Source organism: Schistocerca piceifrons, chromosome 4 (genome assembly GCF_021461385.2).
Source record: "Schistocerca piceifrons isolate TAMUIC-IGC-003096 chromosome 4, iqSchPice1.1, whole genome shotgun sequence".
Classification (NCBI taxonomy): Eukaryota; Metazoa; Arthropoda; class Insecta; order Orthoptera; family Acrididae; genus Schistocerca; species Schistocerca piceifrons.
In genome coordinates this window covers 518,007,529-518,029,414 of record NC_060141.1, presented here as the reverse complement: position 1 = coordinate 518,029,414, position 21,886 = coordinate 518,007,529, and the positions used below count along the sequence as shown (strand labels likewise).

Genomic DNA, 21,886 nt, shown 5'->3' with positions numbered 1-21,886 from the left:
ACTTGTATTCTACAAAGAAGTGTTAGGGGTTAGTGGAGTTAGAAATCTGACAGTGGCTTCACGCCCAGCTGCTCCTGTGCGTGCACCTTGCCGTAAGAAATTTTTTCTGAATATTACTAACCACATTGATCATACTGCAACTATTACTTTTTGTTTAGGGTTGTTTAATTGGAAACAGGGAGAGTAGTACTGAAACTACTTACAAACATTATCACAAATGAGCTCTTTTGGTTATGCTTCTGTAAACGTATTGACAGAAAAATGAACTTATTGTACAATGACAGTGAACACTGAAAATATATGTTAGCAAAAGGCAAGTATGATTTTTAGTTCTACAAATTTTGTTCTATAGAACCATTGTTCAATCTTTACTGTTGGCTGCATTATTGTGTTTCCTGGTTGCCGCTTTTGGTTTCACCTTACATCCTGTGCAAACGACTATAAATGCAGTAGAACAGATAAGTTACTAATTGAAGGAGTAATCTTCCTGATTGCCATACAGTCTATACCAGGAAAGGAAATGGTCTAGAAAGATCAGGAAATTATTCTCCTTTTATGGAAACGGAACAAAGTGTTGTTCTGTTAGGTGCCTGGGCTTAAAGAAATTCAGTCAGTATAGTGGCAAAAGTGTGATCCTAAGGACACTTGTAGCAAACTGCCTCACCTTGTACATGCAATCACTTTTCTGCTGAACAGAAGGGTTCTTGGGTCAGTGTGAAATGGAGTGGCTGTAGGTACATAATAAAATGTTTTTCAGTCAGCAGTTGCCTAATTCTCCCTTTCAAACTGTCGACAACTTCTGGTTCTTTCAATGTACACTCCTGGAAATTGAAATAAGAACACCGTGAATTCATTGTCCCAGGAAGGGGAAACTTTATTGACACATTCCTGGGGTCAGATACATCACATGATCACACTGACAGAACCACAGGCACATAGACACAGGCAACAGAGCATGCACAATGTCGGCACTAGTACAGTGTATATCCACCTTTCGCAGCAATGCAGGCTGCTATTCTCCCCTGGAGACGATCGTAGAGATGCTGGATGTAGTCCTGTGGAACGGCTTGCCATGCCATTTCCACCTGGCACCTCAGTTGGACCAGCGTTCGTGCTGGACGTGCAGACCGCGTGAGACGACGCTTCATCCAGTCCCAAACATGCTCAATGGGGGACAGATCCGGAGATCTTGCTGGCCAGGGTGGTTGACTTACACCTTCTAGAGCACGTTGGGTGGCACGGGATACATGCGGACGTGCATTGTCCTGTTGGAACAGCAAGTTCCCTTGCCGGTCTAGGAATGGTAGAATGATGGGTTCGATGACGGTTTGGATGTACCGTGCACTATTCAGTGTCCCCTCAACGATCACCAGTGGTGTACGGCCAGTGTAGGAGATCGCTCCCCACACCATGATGCCGGGTGTTGGCCCTGTGTGCCTCGGTCGTATGCAGTCCTGATTGTGGCGCTCACCTGCATGGCGCCAAACACGCATACGACCATCATTGGCACCAAGGCAGAAGCGACTCTCATCGCTGAAGACGACACGTCTCCATTCGTCCCTCCATTCACGCCTGTCGCGACACCACTGGAGGCGGGCTGCACGATGTTGGGGCGTGAGCGGAAGACGGCCTAACGGTGTGCGGGACCGTAGCCCAGCTTCATGAAGACGGTTGCAAATGATCCTCGCCGATACCCCAGGAGCAACAGTGTCCCTAATTTGCTGGGAAGTGGCGGTGCAGTCCCCTGCGGCACTGCGTAGGATCCTACGGTCTTGGCGTGCATCCGTGCGTCGCTGCGGTCCGGTCCCAGGTCGACGGGCACGTGCACCTTCCGCCGACCACTGGCGACAACATCGATGTACTGTGGAGACCTCACGCCCCACGTGTTGAGCAATTCGGCGGTACGTCCACCCGGCCTCCCGCATGCCCACTATACGCCCTCGCTCAAAGTCCGTCAACTGCACATATGGTTCACGTCCACGCTGTCGCGGCATGCTACCAGTGTTAAAGACTGCGATGGAGCTCCGTATGCCACGGCAAACTGGCTGACACTGACGGCGGCGGTGCACAAATGCTGCGCAGCTAGCGCCATTCGACGGCCAACACCGCGGTTCCTGGTGTGTCCGCTGTGCCGTGCGTGTGATCATTGCTTGTACAGCCCTCTCGCAGTGTCCGGAGCAAGTATGGTGGGTCTGACACACCGGTGTCAATGTGTTCTTTTTTCCATTTCCAGGAGTGTATTACTCTTCAATTTATAACTGATAAATTATGGCCTGAGTACATACCTTTCCCCCAAGTCCATGTTCTACTCCTGTTTTTCCTTCTCTTCCTTTTCCTACTGTTGAATTACAGCGCTCCTGTAACAACTGTATTTTTGTCTGCCTTAATTACCTGAAACATTTATTTTGTATCATAGTACATTTTTCAATTCCTTAATCATCTGCAGAGTTAGTAGGCATGTAAAGTTGTACTACTGTGATGTGTGTTGGCTTTCTGTCTATCTTGGCTATGATTATGTATTCTTATTCCTTTCTTTCTTGTTTAACCTACTTGTTGATTGCTCCTATTTGATTTTGTGTTGATAACCGTGTACTCCCTTGTCCTGGAATCAACATAATCGTTTCTATTTTTTTAAATTCTCTAACGTAGACATCTCATTAAGGGTTCCAGCACTACATGCTCTAAATCTTGAAAAGTCAGTTTTATTTTTCCAGTTGATACATTCCTTCTGAGTAGTGCCCACCTGTAGATCTGATGGGGGACTATTTCACCTGCAGGATAATTTTAACCCAAGAAGATGCCATCATCATTAAGTCATACAGAAAAGGTAGATATTTTGGGAAAATGACTGTAGTTTCCCCTTGCTCTCACCCATTCGCAATACCAACTTAACAAGGCCATTTTGGCAAAAGTTCAGATCAGTCAATCATCCAAACTGTTGTCCCTGGAACTACTGAAAAGGCTGTCACCTGTCATCATGAATCACATTTTTCAGCCCACTCCACAGACACTCCTGTGATATGGTTGCTCTTATAGTATCGCTGTCTGTAGCGTTAAGAGACACGCGCCACCCCTCCATGGCAAGGCCCACAGTTGATTAGGAGGTAAAATACTTCATTCCGTTCCAGTGCCCACCTTCCCTTCAGTCTGTTGTTGGAAAACAACTGACTCATTCTGTTGTAGTTGTGCATATCAGTTCAATTATTCATTCACTCTTTTGAGTGACATTAGTCCATGAGAGAAACTGTTTTTGAGTTTTTAAATGTGTTGTTTAAAATTTCTGTGAGAAGTCCTAAAGAGAGGAAAAGTATATACAACCCAATGGGAATCCCATTGACAGATAATAAAACTATACTCTCTCCTGTTCGATGATGACTGGGTGATAATTGATGAATGACTGATTGTATTCAATGGGAGCCTTATAAAGACGTGGGGCTTAAAAATAAACACAAAGAAAACTGTCAGACTGTAGGTCCCCCTACAAATGGCTAGGTTAGTCAGTTGGAGGAAGGGAATGGCATACCACCCCCAACTGGACTATGCCTAGCAAAGCACAATGATTTTTAAAGAAATCTCCATGTTTGTTACTTTTTTCTTTCTTTAGATTCAATCAGTTGGAGTAATAAGGTCCCACACAAAACTAAAAGTACATTAGAAGCCCCTTATAACGCGATAGTCAGGTGACGTGTTACGCCCACGGTACATCGAGATTGAGCTGTGTAATGACAAACTGCACATGGAAAGTGAGGAAGGACGAACAATGCAATATTATACATACTTTATTTGACTTTAAAGAACATTTTCAACAAACATCACTCAAACGCTACCAAACAATAATATGAAATTCAATGTGGCATATAAAATACATTATCAAATACAGTATGATGGTATACAACACTGCTTGCAAGTTAAATTATGTAATTATTCTGCTGCTTGAAAGAAGTCATTCTGCTTTCTTTGGTGAGTCATTTCACTCAGTTTCTTTAGTATGTATTATTTTATGCTTATCCAGTGCAACAGCTTAGCTTAGTTTGGTTTGGTCCACTGTGTTGATCCATCCACGTAATCACTTTATCTATATTATCCAATATTTTGCACATACTGGGGACATCATCTGTACATTCTTCTTCAGCTTCACCATCCTCATCTTCGACTGCTTCACTTTCTTCATTTCAAAAAGCATCCATTATGTCCTTGTTACCTGTGATCTCCGCACTTGGCTCTTTTTGTCGACAACTACATAATGATTCATGTCTCGAAGATCAATACTGCACTGTAGAACATCACATACAGACTGGTGTCACTGATATTGAAGTCTATGTCACTACAGAGTTCATTTCTTGCATTTTCTTCAATGGAACACTTGTTCCAGCAATTCCTAGTAGCAACTGGACTGATGCTTTGCCATGCCAGGACTACTGAATATGCAACACTCTTAAAATTTATAGATTTTAATAAAACCTCCAGTTTCTCATCTGTATTTACTATTGAAGTGAGCAGTTCACAGCAATAATGAACGTTAAATGCTCGTATGATGCGCTGATCCAGCGGCTGGATTAATGCCAACATCATTTTTAACAAAAATAAAGTTTTTATTTTTCCATCTTGTGATTGCAGCAAATCAGCAAGTGGATGAGCTGGACAGTGATAAAGGATTAGTAGAGCTCCTTTTCTCACCTTAAGTGACTGCAGGTGCTTTCTCACTGACCGAACAAAACTGAACAAACTCTTGTTGAAACCACTTCATGAAAACGTCAGATATCACCCAAGCATTCTTTGAATGCTTCTGAATGAATTGTGTAAATACGAGATGCTTGAAACATATTGGGCTTTTATTTTTGTCTATACAAAGAGGTTTCAGCTTATGGTTGCCAATTTATTTGTGGCAAAGAGGAGAGTCTATACTCATTTTCAAACCCTTATTTCCGGATTTTATCTTCAATAGTAAAGTACCATTCCATCACAATTATACACTTGATCATATAAATTTTCATCCACCATTATTTTGTGTAGAATTTCAGGAAGCTGTGTAGCAGATGCACTGTCAAAAGGTTTTATTTCTCCTTCTGTGGTTGTTTGGCAAATTCCATGGCAACATTTCCATCTAGAAAACAATCTGTAAAATCTTTGTTGCCTTGTAAATCAAAGTGAAATTTTTCTGGTTGGGCTTTAATAACAGGCCTATAAAATGGCATACTTTTGCTTCTCTTCATTGGAAACCACCTATAAAGGCATTTGTCAAGTTCATTATTGTTGCTAAGTGTATGCCTTTTTCTGTCCTTTCCAACATCAGTTTAAACTGTGTTTAGAAACTTCTAAGTTTATTCTCTTCTGTTACCCATACCCCAATTGTTCCTGCAGCACCATTCTTCACACAATCAATAATTTTTAGTTTAACACTCACAGAAAACACTTTCCCTTTTTGTGACATAACGTAACATGAAGTGGGAGAATTATTTATAATCCACATGACAGTTATGCTCATTTCAATTATTGCCAAGCACTGTGTACAGTCACTATGTTGACTGCATCACAGTATTAACCATGAGATGTGTATTCAAAGCTTGTGTCCAGGAACAACCCCAATATGCTGATAAGCTAGGTTGAGCTTAATTGCGTTGATCCTTTTTCACTATTGTTTCGAGAGTATGGAGATTGCAGCAGTAAATTATACTGCAGAGAGACTATATGTTTCAAGTTAATAAAATGTACTTCAAAAATCATTTATCAATGATATTTTATTTTGGAGGACATATTTTATACTGTGTTAAATCTAAATCCACGATATATCGGCTGACGGTACATCAAGCTTCTACTGTGTTTTATATGAAACAATAATAGAAAGAATGTGCATTTCTGTCAGAAGCTTGGGACATATGGAAATGGGTAGAAATCGAAGTCAACTTTTGTCCAGGATAGTTCATTACTTGAGAGTAAGCGCTGGTTTCTCAAGCTTAGACCATGCCAGAAATTCAGAAATAAAATAAAAATGAAAAAAATGGAAGTGTGAAGGATCATTGTGGAAAGTATTGAGAGGAGACATTACCATGTGTTGCCATTTAGAATGAACAGATAATAATAGACAGCCAAAGAAGATACAGAGATGGCCTCTAAAGGGAAAAATGAAATGTTTTTGACTGCTTACGATATTTCAAAAAAGTTTTGTGCTTCGGGAGTCTCAAAGAGTGGGATGGGGAAGACCTCAGATGTTGAGAGGTGAGAAATGGCATTAGCTGTTTGCAAAAAAAAAAATATATATATATAATCACACACACACACTGTCTCTCTCTCGTTCTAAGACAAGACAAGACATGACATGAGAATAGTTAGCAATTAAGACATATCCAAATTTTATAGACACAATATAATGAAGCACGGCATGACACATTTTCCATTTTTTTTTTTTTTTTATGTTGAACACTCAACCCTTGCAGATGGTACTTACCTTACAATTTACTTTTCAGCAAAATAGCAGCCTGAGGAACTAACAAATTAATCTGATGATTTCCTTTTGTTGCCATCCAGGTTCAGCTTCCTCTACAATCAAATGCAAGTCAACCTGTGGGGGATCATCAGAGCTTTATGGTTATTACTTCTGAGGAGCTCTCATCCTGTAAAGATGAAGTTATTCTAGAGTTCAGTGGACACAACTTGGAGAAGAAAACATTTCTGTTCTTCTTTGGACATTTAAATCCATACCTTGTATTCTATAAATCAACTGAATCTGGAGATTTCTCTGCAGTTTTCAAAACAGAGGTTTGTATCTTTTCAATGAACGTCATGAAATATATACATATAATATAATGTGTTAATAGGCTTACACCATACAGGAGTATTTCCTTGTATCTTTTCAATGCATTATTTTACTGTCTTTTCAAATTTTGAAACAAAATTGCTTTTGTATGTTGGATCTTCACTTATCTTTAATACACAACTGACCAAAATTTAGATTCTAGTTATTATCTCTAGGATTTATTGTGGCATCATAATATTCACTGCTGGCCATTGAAATTGTGACACCGTTAAGGCGGCACACTACAAATGTCAAATTGGCATAAATGTACACACTTGGGTATGCAAATTATTAACATTTCAGTGCAGCCACACACTTTAGGTTGGAGTAACACTGGCTACTTTCTGTACATAAGAAAATTTTATGCAGCAGGATTCTCATTCTGAAAATACATTTGAATGTTGGTTGTTTATGAGAAAATCATGTTATGTTCCTTGCAAGGAGGGGAAATGTCTACAAGCATGTGTCGAAATTTGAAAACAGAAGAGTATTGTGGCCCCTCAAGGCTGCAATTTATTGTTTAGCAGTATTGCTGCTTGCATTCATCAGGGGGGCACCACCCATATCTAGTGTAGATGTGAAGGTGAAGTGCAGAGCAGTCTGAGTTATAGTGGGGAAGTAGGCAGTCTCCACATGAGCTGTGTTTACATTTAGTGATTTTGCTGTTTCCTCTTCATTTACTGCTCTCACTTAAAATGAAAACAAAACGGATTTCTGTGGCCGGGAGCTATCAGGTGAATTAAAATACATCCACATAATTACGGAAGGATACTTGCTCTTCCAGGAACACATACTACCGTCATATATAGGCTAAAATATGTTATTAGTTTCAGATTTTACTTTATTTCCACCTTTCTGACAGTTGAGTATTAATTGCCTTGCAGAACAATGAAGTTATTTTTGTTGGTCTGCTAAAGAAATTTGGCATTTATTAATCTTTTCCACCAAGGCAGTTTGTATTTGAAACAAAGTGTTTAATTCCACACTATTGGTTAGTTTCAACTGTTCGTTGTATTTCAAGTGCACATTTTCATCTTCTAGCACATTATGGCATTATGCCATAATAAAGAACCAAACATGAGATAATACAGTACTGGTACTCAAAGAAAATTTACATCCCAAAAGCCACACTGAAAAGCTTAATATCAGATCAAGGCCTACTTCCTTGGGAATCTGGACATATGAATGTGCACTTTCAGCCAAATTATGCATTTTAGCCTGGTTTACGAAATTCCGATGCTCTTGTAGTATCCTCTGATGTCTTGTTTCTTTTATGATATAATGTAAGATCTTTCAATGTTTTACACATAAAAACATAAGGGGTTCCTACGTCATCGTAGTTGCGCAAGTGTGGTGGCGCCTGTTATCTGGTGCTCCCTGGCAACTGCTGAAACGAACCTATTTGTAACAGGTCGCGGGAAAATATTGAGAATGGTGGTTTGAAAAGTGTTACTTTCAATGCAAATTTCCTTTTACGCAAATTGAACTATGTGAGAGATTATACAATGAATTTCTAAAATCACAGAGCGTTTTATTCTTGTTTAAAAATCAACTCTTTGATGACGAGCCATTTAGAAGAATTTCGTGCCCAGAAGATCAGACGTTTATGTTGTTATTAAAAGTATTACTAGCACATTTGTGTGATATAGAAATGTAACACGCGCAAAAAAGATCAACATTATATGTGAAAGCATAGCTTCCCTCACAGCTTATTAACCTTAGAGATCAATATAATATGTAAAAGCTTTGCTTTTCTTGTGGCAACACTACATACATTAATTTAAACTACTAACTTTTCCTGTTTGTGTGTTCGCACTACTTAACAGTGATGTTGCTATTGACTTACTACATCAGGTATCCTATGCTCTGAATATCTTTTGTAATCGGCTGGTGAGATCATGTGACATGAGCTATGACTGGCTTACAAAAGCGCATCACAATTTAGATTCCAATTCTTTGGAAAGCAACATGTGGTGTTTGGTGGAATTCGAATTTATGCTTTTGTAATATGAAAATATGCAGCGTACATGTTGCTGCACATCAAAGACCTTTCCAAAACGTGTTTGTTTTCTAAAGTGCCAGGAAATTCTATACACCATAACCATTCAAAGGATTGATAAGTTTTATAGTTCCGAGGGAAAATATACTGCCACTTAACCTGGGAAAAGTGTATTTTTAACTGGGAATTTTTTTTCCATGTTCGCGTGTACACCCTGAATACATTAATTGTCCCTTTAGCTCAGCTCAAGGATTAAAATTCATTAAAAGGATTACTGCAAAATGCAGTCGAATACCTATAACAAGTGTATTGAAGGTTGGGCTCACTCCAAACAAGGTCAGGATACATTGTCGTACATAATGAACCTGGAGTTCCTAAGCTGTGGGCTGTCCAGTGCCACAAGACATCTGTGAACTCTAAACATGCTTCAGTTACCACTGTGGGTCGTACAGTGGAATGCTGTGTGTTTCAGAGAGCAAGGCTCTTGGGTTTCACTTCCTGGATTGTGGGGATGGTACGAACCTCTGTAAACAAATCATTCCCAAGGGGTGCTGTGAGCTGGTGAGATGGAAAGTTGTGGAGGCAAAACTATTATTAGTTGTCAACCTGTTGTGAATTTGCCGCACCTCAGTTGCATAATGTACACCAATTCAAGCTTGGCCATTGATTGAATAGATTGTATTGATGCATGGGTGTTTATGAGGACGTAATGGATCCTCACAAATTAATATCTCAGTGATATGGGTGTTCAACATAGCCATCTGAACATTTTACAGTAACCTGATTATTTTCAAATACCAGTCCAACATCAAGGACATGGTGAAACATCTCTCAATCAAGATCCACCGTGATCCACAGAGCTTCTGATGCCTCTGTTTCAGTCGTCTGACAAATGGCCAGGTCCATGTTGGAGCAAGGAGAGGCATGTAGCCATCAGGAACACTTGGGCAGTACTGTGAAAGATCCATTATGATCTATCTGCAGGGAGTCTTGTAGCATATCGCATCACTCAGGCAAATGGTTGTTGCAGTATCAGAGATAGTGTAGAGCTCTAGAAATGTAACTAACATTCTGATGGCTAGTGCACATTATGGACTAATACCACAGGTTTCAAATTATACCCATGTGAATGAATTTAACTACATGTATCAAGTTTTCAATTAACCTGAACTGCAATTGAGTGACACCATTCTTAGTCCAAGGAGTTAACGAAATCCCCAGCCCTCTTTTCTTTTTTTTTTTAATGAAAAACTCATTTGGTTATCACATCTGAAAAATCACCGGGCAGGAACTCTAAAGGTTCTAAGGACCTTAAAATATCTTAGTGGCAGATGCTGCGGGCAGAAAGTCCTCCACGTTATTATATTATAGAGCCTTTGCTTGCTCACAGCTGGTCTGTGGCTGTTCTATTTATGGTTCTACATCTACATCTACATCTACATTGATACTCCGCAAGCCACCCAACGGTGTGTGGCGGAGGGCACTTTACGTGCCACTGTCATTACCTCCCTTTCCTGTTCCAGTCGCGTATGGTTCGCGGGAAGAACGACTGTCTGAAAGCCTCCGTGCGCGCTCTAATCTCTCTAATTTTACATTCGTGATCTCCTCGGGAAGTATAAGTAGGGGGAAGCAATATATTCGATACCTCATCCAGAAACGCACCCTCTCGAAACCTGGCGAGCAAGCTACACCGCGATGCAGAGCGCCTCTCTTGCAGAGTCTGCATGACTATCCCGCCTATAGACCTTGAATCCTGTTCACTATGAGAATGTAGGATCCTTCAAGCAAGCCACATAGCCAGCCTTAGTACCGAGTCTCTATATCCACCTTTAACCATCTGGCGGCATTTCGCGAACATCTCTAAAAATCAGGTTAATTCCTATGTCCCTAACCCTTAAATTATTTAACTGTAAGGAGAAAAAGTGTATGTAAATTATGAAATAGTAACTGGCTCATTCAGGATCAGGGCAAAGAAGAAACTTGCAGGAGTTCTATGTGTCGCACTCAGATGTTTTAACACAAGGGTGGAGCAAGTATCCTCCCTTATTAGTAATGAGGTCCAGGCTGTTTTTAAATTTGACAAATTAAACTAAATGTTACACACAAGATTTTATTTTTAAACAAACCTTTCACAAATTTTCAGATGAATTCTGAAATTTAGCAGTTATTTATACCAATAACCCTATACAGGGTCATTCAGTTACCTGCTCAGTAGACTGAGTCAGTAGGATTTGACTTCAAAACACATTTAAAGCCTTTGATTCAATGCTTCATGCAATCCTGAAGACACTGGAGCAGATGAAGGGCAGTCAATGTTTCCTCTACTTTAATTTATGAGTGCCCAGACCATTCAGCAAGTGTTTCCAGCTGGCATAATGAAAGAAAGATACAAGATGCCCTTCACTTATTAGAATGACAAAGGAAGTAAATATCATTCTGCTGGATACTGGACCATGTAGGACCCTATGGAAATGAACAAGATGACTTGACAGCCATGAACTTTACAATGAAATAGTGTCCTAACATGTGCTGTGGTCATGGGTTTTACAATCTCTTTGTTGATGGGGAAAGTTGTGTGTCAAGGGGATTATGAGTGGCCAGAGCTACAAAATAACAAACTACAGCAGTTAAAACCAACAATTTTTCTATAATGAACATCCTTCCAGACACACACATGGAAAGAAGTTGCTTTAAAGCAATTAATAATATCTGTTTCACTGTCCTCGGCAGACATCGCCTTAGTTGAGAGTACCCATCAGTCAGTGTAGTGGCACCACCATTTAAGATAGGAAAGTTACATTCAGTGCAATATTTCTCAGCACACAAGTTACAGCCAGGTGCGGGCCTGTTGACAGTAAGTTACACTGACCAGCAGTTGCAAAGTAGAATGGAGGCCACAGGACAGTCGAACCACTGAAAAGAGTAAATGCAGCAGTTTGCATGGCGCAAGTTACAGGCAGAAGGGGCCCACTTACCCAACCTAGGTGTTATGAGTACGTGACTCGGAGTGGCATGTTAGCGAAACAGAGGCGCACAGCTGCGTATAAATAGGTGCCAGTTTTCTAATGAGGGGGGATTAAAGTGTGGCAGCTCTCCTGAACGGCGGGGCATGTCACACCACCGGCTACATGCAAAAGCAGATGGGCACCTACATTTCAGTCCATGGTGGGTCGCTGGTTCGACCCTCTGAGGCAAACATGGGGTCCCTTAGCCAGCCAGTGGTGGGCCACTCGATGGCTTGCTACCGCGAGCAGTCTTGTTGGCTCCCAACACGTGCCAGAGGCATCCCAAGGCGAGGGCTGCAGATTTGGCTGTCGAATCACAGGCACTTGTCACCCGTGATCTTAACCACAACGGCAAAGAAGCACACAGCAGGCCGCTGAGTCGGCTGCGGGCGCATCCTGACGTCATCAAAACTCTGCGGCTGTACATGGCCAGCATGCTGCAGTACGTTGCGCGGGTCACTGAGGTAGCCCTTCTGCGCCAAGCTGTTTTGCAGACAGCGAAGTGGCATCTTCGGTATCATGGGATCCTGTGACATAGACAGAGAGGAACGTGGCACTGTAGCTGGGTATAATAGAACACTTGAAGATCACAGCTGAGTTTTAATATGGCGCATTCTGACAGTTTCCATCCATGTCCTACATTCCTCCACAACACACCATCATCTACGTGTGGCAGTGACAGCTACAGCCAGTGAGAAGAGCATGGAAAAAGTTTTAAGGTTTTATGCATTACCAGTGCCCCTGTCCAAATTATTGGTTAGATTATTTTAATGTGTCTCTGAGTGTCTGGTTCATTCCTTTTTAGTCAGTGGTTATCTGCAACACTTGTCTGTATCTTGATTTTACTCTTTCAATTGCTTGTCCAGCTCTCTTTTAAATTTTTTAAAACTAAAACTCAGTTTTTATTTAAGCAGCTTTAACATCAAAGTATAGAACAGCAAGAGGCTGTATGTTAACCAACATAACTTTTTTTCTCTAGGGTTGCTTTTTCTATGTTTCGATTGGGGTACAAGTGATCAAGCCAGCTACATGTACCTGGAGAAAAGCTTTAGCACTTTTATACAGCTAATTTGTGTTATATTTAGTATTTTCTAGTTTGACTATATATTTTTATTAAGATGTGATAAAATATGCTTGTTTTTATCCTCTATTTCAAGATACTGATGAGCTACTATTTACGTGTTTTGGACTTACTGAGTCAACAAAAAGTTTTCAGGATGCTTGTAACGGAGCTTTAAAAGATGCTGTTGGGAAAAGGGGCACGCATCCATTTTAATATCATTGATATTAGTATTTTGTGTGTTATATAGCTCAAAGTGTTTTCTCATCTCCTCCACGGTGACTGGTTGGCCTGTTTTTTAGTGTGAAAACCACATACTTGTCAGAAGTTTACCACTTTAACAGTAGTTTTGTTCTTTTATAAACATGCAATGGATCAAACTTATTCATTTATTCCTCCCTAATATGCAGTTTGGATCATTTCTGCTTGTATAATATTTTACTGAATTGTTCATCATTGTTTTTGTAGCATCAGACCCACTTATTTGCTAGTTTCTTAACAATGAAGAGGAAGGCTATGAACTGGCCCCAGTTTCTGAAAGCAAGTATGACAGGTAATGTTAGTGTTGGTATTGGTATTGGTATGGGATGTGAGGGTCAGCTCTTGCTGCAAGTATGTCCTCAAGGGGCAGCCTTTATTACTCTCATAAATTTTATTGCGATGTAACATTCATAATAAAATGCTGATTAATCAAAACCATTTCACATAGCAATAATTTGAATTGTTGTTCATAATCGTTAGTCATTTAACTTTTATCTGTGGACTTTCTGGTGTTAAAGAGGAAATGCTGTGAGTAGCCTATCCTGAGCCATTAGTAGAACAGTCTACGTTGGAACTGAACTGGATTTGGAGGGCTGGTTCTTGTTGAACTTCTGGCACTGAGTTGTTCTTTTTTTGCCCTACCAAAATTGTACCATTCAAAAATTTGTTCTTTTTCCAGTATTATAAGGACCTGCCTAAGTTTACTTTCAGCAGGTACACTTAGCACACTATCCCAGTAATTGGAAGTGCAGATCAAAACCTCAGTGGTGTTATAGTTCACGTGATGGCCAGAATTGAGGCAATGTTCTGCGATCACTGATTTGCATGGCTCTTTTGTGTGTAAAGCTTACATTCCACCCAGCGGTCTTCAACTATCCTGGTAGTCCGACCAGTGTATGCTAAGCTGCAACTGCAAGTGATACAATAAACACCTGCCTTGCGTAGCATTAGATAATCCTTCACAGACCCCTAAAGACCCCTGATCTTTCAGGGAGATTGGAAAACTCTCTCTTAAAGACATGACCCATCTCCTTCAAAACGCTTCCTGCATATCGAAAGAAAGCTATTCACTTAGAAGCCTTCTTCTCAGTCTTCTCATCCTCTGGACTTACTGTGAGTTGGTGGTGCAAAGTGCATCTTATGTGTCATTCACTGTATCCACTCTGGCCAAAATCGCAATGTATGTGAACTAATTTAGCTGGCACGCTTGGAGAGGCAGAGAAGGCATGAGCCATGCACACCAAGGTATGAAGTATTGCCTCAGATTGAACCAAATGCTATCATGTGTCAGCACTGAGGTACAAATCAGTATGAGTAAGCTTTGTATAAATTGCATGCTGTAGTGTCCCATCACCCGCCTGATCAACACATCAAGAAAGGGGAGACAGCCATTCTCAGCTCCATCACAAAGCAAATGATGTAGTGAACAGGCTTGAGGTGTTCCAAAAGGATGTGCAAATTCTCACTTCTGTGACACCAGATAACATTTGTCATCAACATACATAAAAAGAAAGATTCAATGGTTTGTTACTCAGAAGTTTCTGTATAAAGATTAGCCCCTATGAGGGACAAGGAACTTTCCACAATCACATCATCAATCTGGTTATTAAATAAAAAGTATGTGGATATTAACACTAATTGCAACAAATTAGTCAGATAGTTGACACACACAGCCACAACAACTCAGGAATTGGAGCACGAGTTAAAAGAGATACTACATCAAAACTCTAAAACATCTTAATTTTTAAGGGTTTTCATTACATGAGGAGGTATTGATTCACGCACAATCACAGTGGAAATGTCTGCTAAAATATTTTAAGCTTTCAGAGAATATTCTTCTTCTTGTTATTCCATCTTGGTATTATCCTTGCAGTTGGCATCGAAAATCTAAAGTGTTCATGAGCTTCTCTACAACATTGCAAAAAAGTGTAGCAAGATGCTATACATTATATGTAGGAGCATCTTTGCAGTTGGCAGTAAACCAAAAAAGGGTGTTCTCTTTATGGATTTTGATAATGACATATGGAAATGAAATGAGCGTTTGGCGTCATTGGCTGGGAGGCCCCTTTCGGGGCAGGTCCGGCCCCCTTCGTGCAGGTCTTATTACATTCGACGCCACATTGGGCGACCTGCGTGCCGAATGGGGATAAAATGATGATGAAGACAACACAACACCCAGTCCCTGAGCGGAGAAAATCTCTGACCCAGCCAGCCGTGTATCGAACCCGGGCCCTTAGGACAGCAATCAGTCACGCTGACCACTCAGCTATCGGGGCGGACATAATGACATATAATCTGTACAGTAGACTGATTTTGGTTTTAATACTTTCTGTAAATCATCCCCCCCCCCCCCCCCCTTTCTAGATCCAGACTAATTGGAGACCTTATTTTGCTGCTGCTCACCAGTATGCAGAATTTCATTTCTGTGGCCTATTGCATCAAAAACCTTCACTGTGTTGTATGGAAATTAGTCTCACTGATACGTCTGTAGATGATGCACCTTTATCCACACTTCAGGAAAGTTTGAATTTTTCACTGACTCCCAGTTGTTTGCCCATCATTGACTTTATTAGTTATGTTGACCAGACGGTTTTTAATTTACTTTAGGGCACTAGGTGGTAAGCATGCGGATTTCTGAGTGGGACAAATCTGCCCAAGAGCGTCAGCTCATTATCAGAGAAGTCAGTCTTGTATTCTCGTAGGGAAGACCATAATACAGTTTTGTTACTTGCTGATAACAGCAGTGTCACTGTTTCTGGATAAATGGGGCTATATTAAAAATATAGGGTTTGTTAAGCCATACGGCTGACCCCAAGTTCAGATACAAAAAAAAAGGGGTGGGTGCGGGTGGAAATAAGAACCAACACACTCCATAAAAAAATCTCGCTGTTACAAGAAACCATTAAAAGTCATACTCCTTATTTTCCATTCCTCTGTAGGTAATACATATTTCACAAAACCCATTATGAGAGCGTCCATCTTGGGCCTGTCATTTACTGCTCAGCATCTTGCTAAACATCCAACTATTGGGGCAGTGTTGCAAGGGAATGCATTGAAATTAATATGCTACATGCCTTTCTAAAGAGGGACAGAAGAGTTTGTTTGAATTCTTTATATGACCTTGCTCTTTTTCTAGTGAAACAGCATACTGTTAAATGCAACTTACACACACATGACCACTGTCTCTGGCTGCTGGCGCCAGACTGCAAGCAGCTGTGCATGATGGGAGAAGTAATGTGGGTGGTGGTTAGATTAGATTAGATTAGATTAGATTAATACTAGTTCCATGGATCATGAATGCGATATTTTGTAATGATGTGGAACGAGTCAGATTCTCCAATACATGACATAATTAAGTTAATTTAACAATGAAATGATAATTAAATAGACACCCTAGCTGCAAGCAGGCGTTGATACACTTCATTGGGGACATGTTGAAAATGTGTGCCCCGACCGGGACTCGAACCCGGGATCTCCTGCTTACATGGCAGACGCTCTATCCATCTGAGCCACCGCGGGCACAGAGGATAGTGCGTCTGCAGGGACTTATCCCTTGCACGCTCCCCGTGAGATCCACATTCCCAACATATCCACAACACTACATTCGTAGTGCGCCTAATAGATGTTTGCCCATCATACTCATTACTCGTGGCAGATTAATCTACCAAGTCCCGTACGAGTTCGGGCATAGCGTGTGCGTTTGCACAAGAAGGCCAAAGGCTGGGAACCCATATTTTTAACTATATATGACTGTAGTATCTGTTCCCGAAAGTGTATCAATGCCTGCTTGCAGCTAGGGTGTCCATTTAATTATCATTTCATTTCTAGCAAAGCTGCATGGTCATTGACGGTAACTGTTCTTTCGGGAACAGATACTACCGTCATATATAGTTAATTTAACAATATACTTAAGTTAATATAACAACTTTTGTATTTTTTGTTTTTTTATTTGTTATTTTTAATAATTTTTTTTTGTTTTTTCCTTTTTTTTCTTAATTCATATCTAAAAATTCCTCTATGGAGTAGAAGGAGTTGTCATTCAGAAATTCTTTTAATTTCTTCTTAAATACTTCTTGGTTATCTGTCAGACTTTTGATACTATTTGGTAAGTGACCAAAGACTTAAGTGCCAGTATAATTCACCCCTTTCTGTGCCAAAGTTAGATTTAATCTTGAATAGTGAAGATCATCCTTTCTCCTAGTACTGTAGTTATGCACACTGCTATTACTTTTGAATTGGGTTTGGTTGTTAATAACAAATTTCATAAGAGAGTATATATTCTGAGAAGCTACTGTGAATATCCCTAGATCCTTAAATAAATGTCTGCAGGATGATCTTGAGTGGACTCCAGCTATTATTCTGATTATACACTTTTGTGCAATAAATACTTTATTCCTCAGTGATGAATTACCCCAAAATATGATGCCATATGAAAGCAAAGAGTGAAAATAGGCGTAGTAAGCTAATTTACTAAGATGTTTATCACCAAAATTTGCAATGACCCTTATTGCATAAGTAGCTGAACTCAAACATTTCAGCAGATCATCAATGTGTTTCTTCCAATTTAATCTCTCATCAATGGAAACACCTAAAAATTCGGAATATTCTTCCTTAGCTATATGCTTCTGATTAAGGTCTATATTTATTAATGGCATCATACCATTCACTGTACGGAACTGTATTTACTGTGCCTTATCAAAATTCAGTGAGAGTCCGTTTACAAGGAACCACTTGGTAATTTTCTGAAAGACAGTATTGACAATTTCATCAGTTAATTCTTGTTTGTCGGGTGTGATTACTATACTTGTATCATCAGCAAAGAGAACTAACTTTGCCTCTTCATGAATATAGAATGGCAAGTCATTAATATATATTAAGAACAACAAAGGACCCAAGACTGACCCTTGTGGAACCCCATTCTTGATAGTTCCCCAGTTTGAGGAATGTGCTGATCTTTGCATATTATGAGAACTACTTATTTCAACTTTCTGCACTCTTCCAGTCAGGTACGAATTAAACCATTTGTGAACTGTCCCACTCATGCCACAATACTTGAGCTTGTCTAGCAGAATTTCATGATTTACACAATCAAAAGCCTTTGAGAGATCACAAAAAATCCCAGTGGGTGGTGTTCGGTTATTCAGATCATTCAAAATTTGATTGGTGAAAGCATATATGGCATTTTCTGTTGAAAAACCTTTCTGGAAACCAAACAGGGTAAGGAGGACGCTGAGACGGGGGGGGGGGGGGGGGGGGGGGGGGGGGGGGGGGGGGGGGGGGGGGGGGGGGGGGGGGGAGGAAGAGCAGGGTATGGATGGAGGAAGGTAAAGTGCTGATTGTGGGAGCATACAGGGGGGAGAGGATAAGGGCAGCTAGGAGCAGTCGGTAAGCTAGACAGAGGGTTGGGGGAGAGAAAAAGGAGTGAAAAGACTTTGGCTGCGCTTGTGGAATAGAAAGCTGTGGAGGGGAAACAGGAAAGGGAATATGTGGGTGAAGGACAATGACTAATGTAGGTTAAGGCCAGAAGGGCTATGACAACATAGGATATATTGCAAGGAGAGTTCCCACCTGCACAATCCAGTTGCTCGCAGTCTGGCCCTGGCAGCCAGAGACAATGGTTTTGTGTGTGTGTGTGTGTGTGTGTGTGTGTGTGTGTGTGTGTGTGTGTTTTATTTATTTATTTATATCAGAAGGCCGCCTGGCCGAAAGCTTACATGTTTAGTACTGTTTTGTTGCACCTGTCTGCAACTCAACACTCAACATCTCCATTATACATGGAGTAGCAATCTATCCTTTTCGTAATAGTGTCATTATTCAATCCTGGATTTTCGATTGTTTGAGCATGTGGATAAAGTAAGACCCAAGTCCTTCATAGACTGATAAGCAAAAGCATTTTAACATCCTGGAGTAGCATGTTGGTCCACCTGTAGTATACATTACAGCAGCTATTCTACATGCCATGGATTCAACATGTCGTGACATGTTTATAAAGGTATGTGACACCTGATTTCTACACACAAGTCACGCAGTTCCTGTAAGTTACGGCCTATGGTTTTAGGGATGTGGAGCTGATACTTAATAACATCCCAGATGTGTTTCATGTGCTTGATGATGATGTTGGATGAACACGGGTACATGTAGTCTTCATTTGCTGTGGAGCCCCATGTTCAACAGTGTGCACTGAACGGTGTGCTCTGAAATACTTGTACCTGCACCAGCATTCTGTCAATAGATTGCTGCATATACTGTTTTCAGAGTGACGACATTCTGTGGTAAGATGTGGATTGTTCAATGCCTTGTCACCTGATTGTAGTTTCACTGCCCTTCACTCAATTTCCATAGATGCTTAAGACAGTAGCGTGCAAACCGCCAATCATCTTCACTGTTTCTGAGACATTCGTCCCAGGCACTTTTGTGAAAGTCCCTTAGGCCAGTGGGTTCCCCGTTTGCAGCTTCTATTGTCACTAGAATTATCCCCATTCATTTCTGTTCCTCTTAACTTTTCTTTTTTGTCATTTGCCCATAATGTCACCAGGTGGCATTCAATGTCATGGTGAACAGTAGTCATAAGGTTTAGCTCATCAGTGTACAGGCCACTAGAGTTTACTGTTGGTACATCCTGGGGATAATTACTACTGTTGTTGACAGTGGGTGGTCCGTCTGTTCGCATTACATGGCTTGTGAGCCTTGCTCACCATTAGTTTGTATTGCAGATCACCAATAAATTAGGATCAAGTTTCTGTATTGAAAATTACGAGGGGTCTCTTTGACAAAAATGTTCAGGTTTTGGTTAATGTATCTGGCAACATTCCTGCGAGTTCTTCAGAAAGGTGTGTCCATGGCTTTTTTCTCAAGAAGATTTCTTAAGAGGAACGACTTGGTTCATCACAATACATAATTTGTATTCAGTAAGGACACTGATAACTCTGCTGAATGCCCTAAAATTAATGTCAGCAGAAGCACCATATAGCATTTGCTAAGACTGGTGCCACAGGCTGCATGGATTCGATGTCAAGTGAATAGTAAGCATTCATGAGAATGATATTTTGGAATTCAGATCCAACAGTTCTGAGTTGTGCAAGTGCCCCCTTCTGTTTTGACATTATCACTGCTTCTGGTCAGACATTACAAGCAACATATTTTCTGATTACACAGCAACCACAATTAACACCATTGTTGCACATGCAGTATCAGCAAGTGCCACGGTCCCTGACGGGTGTTTACTTGAAGATGGGTTTATGAGCTTGACTACTGCTCACAAGGCTTCCTCTTGTCAACAGCACCATGCAGCTTACTTCTGAATGACACAACTGGAGGTATGAATTTTCATACAATTACCAGATTGCATTACAGTCGGAGAAGTCTGTAAATGTTACTGAAATTTTATTTGTGTGTGTGTGTGTGTTTGTGTGTGTGTGTGTGTGCGCGCGCGCGCGCGCGCGCATGTCATCTATTTTTGACAAAGGCCACATTGTCCAAAAGATTATTTGTGACAGTCTTTTTGTTGTCCCTATCTGCGACCCAGCATCTCCGCTATATGGTGAGTAGGAATTTTCCTTTTCATATTATTTGTTCCATTCTATCTTGGATTTTCTATTGTTTCACTTTTTATTTTCTGTATTTGTGAGTTGCCAACCGAGATTTTTGCAGTTTTTCTATTCATTCATTTCTTTATTTGTCGTCTTCAGTCTGAAACCTGGTTTGATGCAGCTGTCCACAGCAGTCTGTTGTGTGCAAGCCTCTTCATTTCCAAATAATTACTGTGACATATCCATTTGAACCTACTTACTTCCCTCCTGTACCAAAATGACAATTCCTTGATGCATCAGAATGGTCCCTATCAGCTGATCTCTTCTTTTAGTCAAGTTATCACAAATTTATTCTCTCTCCAGATTGATTCACTACCTCCTCATTAGTTACGTGATCTATCCACCTAATCTTCAATGTTCATCTGTAGCAACACTTTCCAAAGGATTCTATTGTCTTCTTGTCTGAACCGCTTACCATCCATGTTTCACTTCTGTACATGGCTACACTCCAAGAAATACATTCAGAAAAGGTTTCCTAGCACTGTAATTCATTCATATTCAGTGTTAACAAATTCCTCTTTTTGAAAAATGCGTATCCTGCTGTAACCTGCATTACATTATCCTTGTTTCACTTTTGTTTATACATTGCTGTCTTAACTCGGTTACAATGTCATTGACAAACCTTAAAGGTTTTATTTCTTCTCTTCAAAGTTCATTTCTTTTCCAAATTTCTCTGTTGTTGCCTTTTCTTCTGGTACTGTCTCAAATCACTTCTCAGCTGCTTTTCTTCTATGTCCTTCAAGTCTAATAACTGCAATCTGGAATCTGCGTAAACTGTTTATATCATTTCATACTGTGTATTTTATTTGTGCTACCTTCATAATTTCAAGGAGTATATTGCAGTCAACACTGTCAAAAGTTTTTTTTAAGTCTACGACTGCTTGTCCATGGTGATGACGATTTTACTGGTGCTCCAAGAAGCAGACAAAACAAGCACTAGTTGAAAGATATTCATTTATCTTTGATCGCTGCCAACATTAAGTTGCCCCTAGATGTGAAGTATTACTGTACACATAAGGGAAACAGTTCCATCACTGCAGCAGGTAGCTGATGCTTACTTCCCCTACCCCTCCTCTCTCCCAGCAGTCAGACTGCTGGGACAAGGCGTGCCATTCTCAACAGCAACCGTGTGAATCGTAAATGTATTGTGGACAAAAAATAAGATTGCCCTTCTTTAAT

At 40.5% G+C, this 21,886-nt stretch overlaps 1 protein-coding gene and 1 non-coding gene across 2 annotated transcripts in view; one reads left to right on the top strand and one right to left on the bottom strand.

Annotated features, from left to right (window-relative positions):
* Positions 1–21,886, top strand: part of LOC124794886 (copine-8-like) — a 131,008-nt gene that overhangs the window by 86,242 nt on the left and 22,880 nt on the right. Inside the window, exon 3 of the mRNA XM_047258582.1 lies at positions 6,526–6,756. Coding sequence (XP_047114538.1) covers positions 6,526–6,756 — 231 coding nt within the window. The remainder of the gene's footprint in view (positions 1–6,525; positions 6,757–21,886) is intronic.
* Positions 16,564–16,638, bottom strand: Trnat-ugu. The gene has a single exon. It is a non-coding gene; the product is annotated as a tRNA-Thr (tRNA).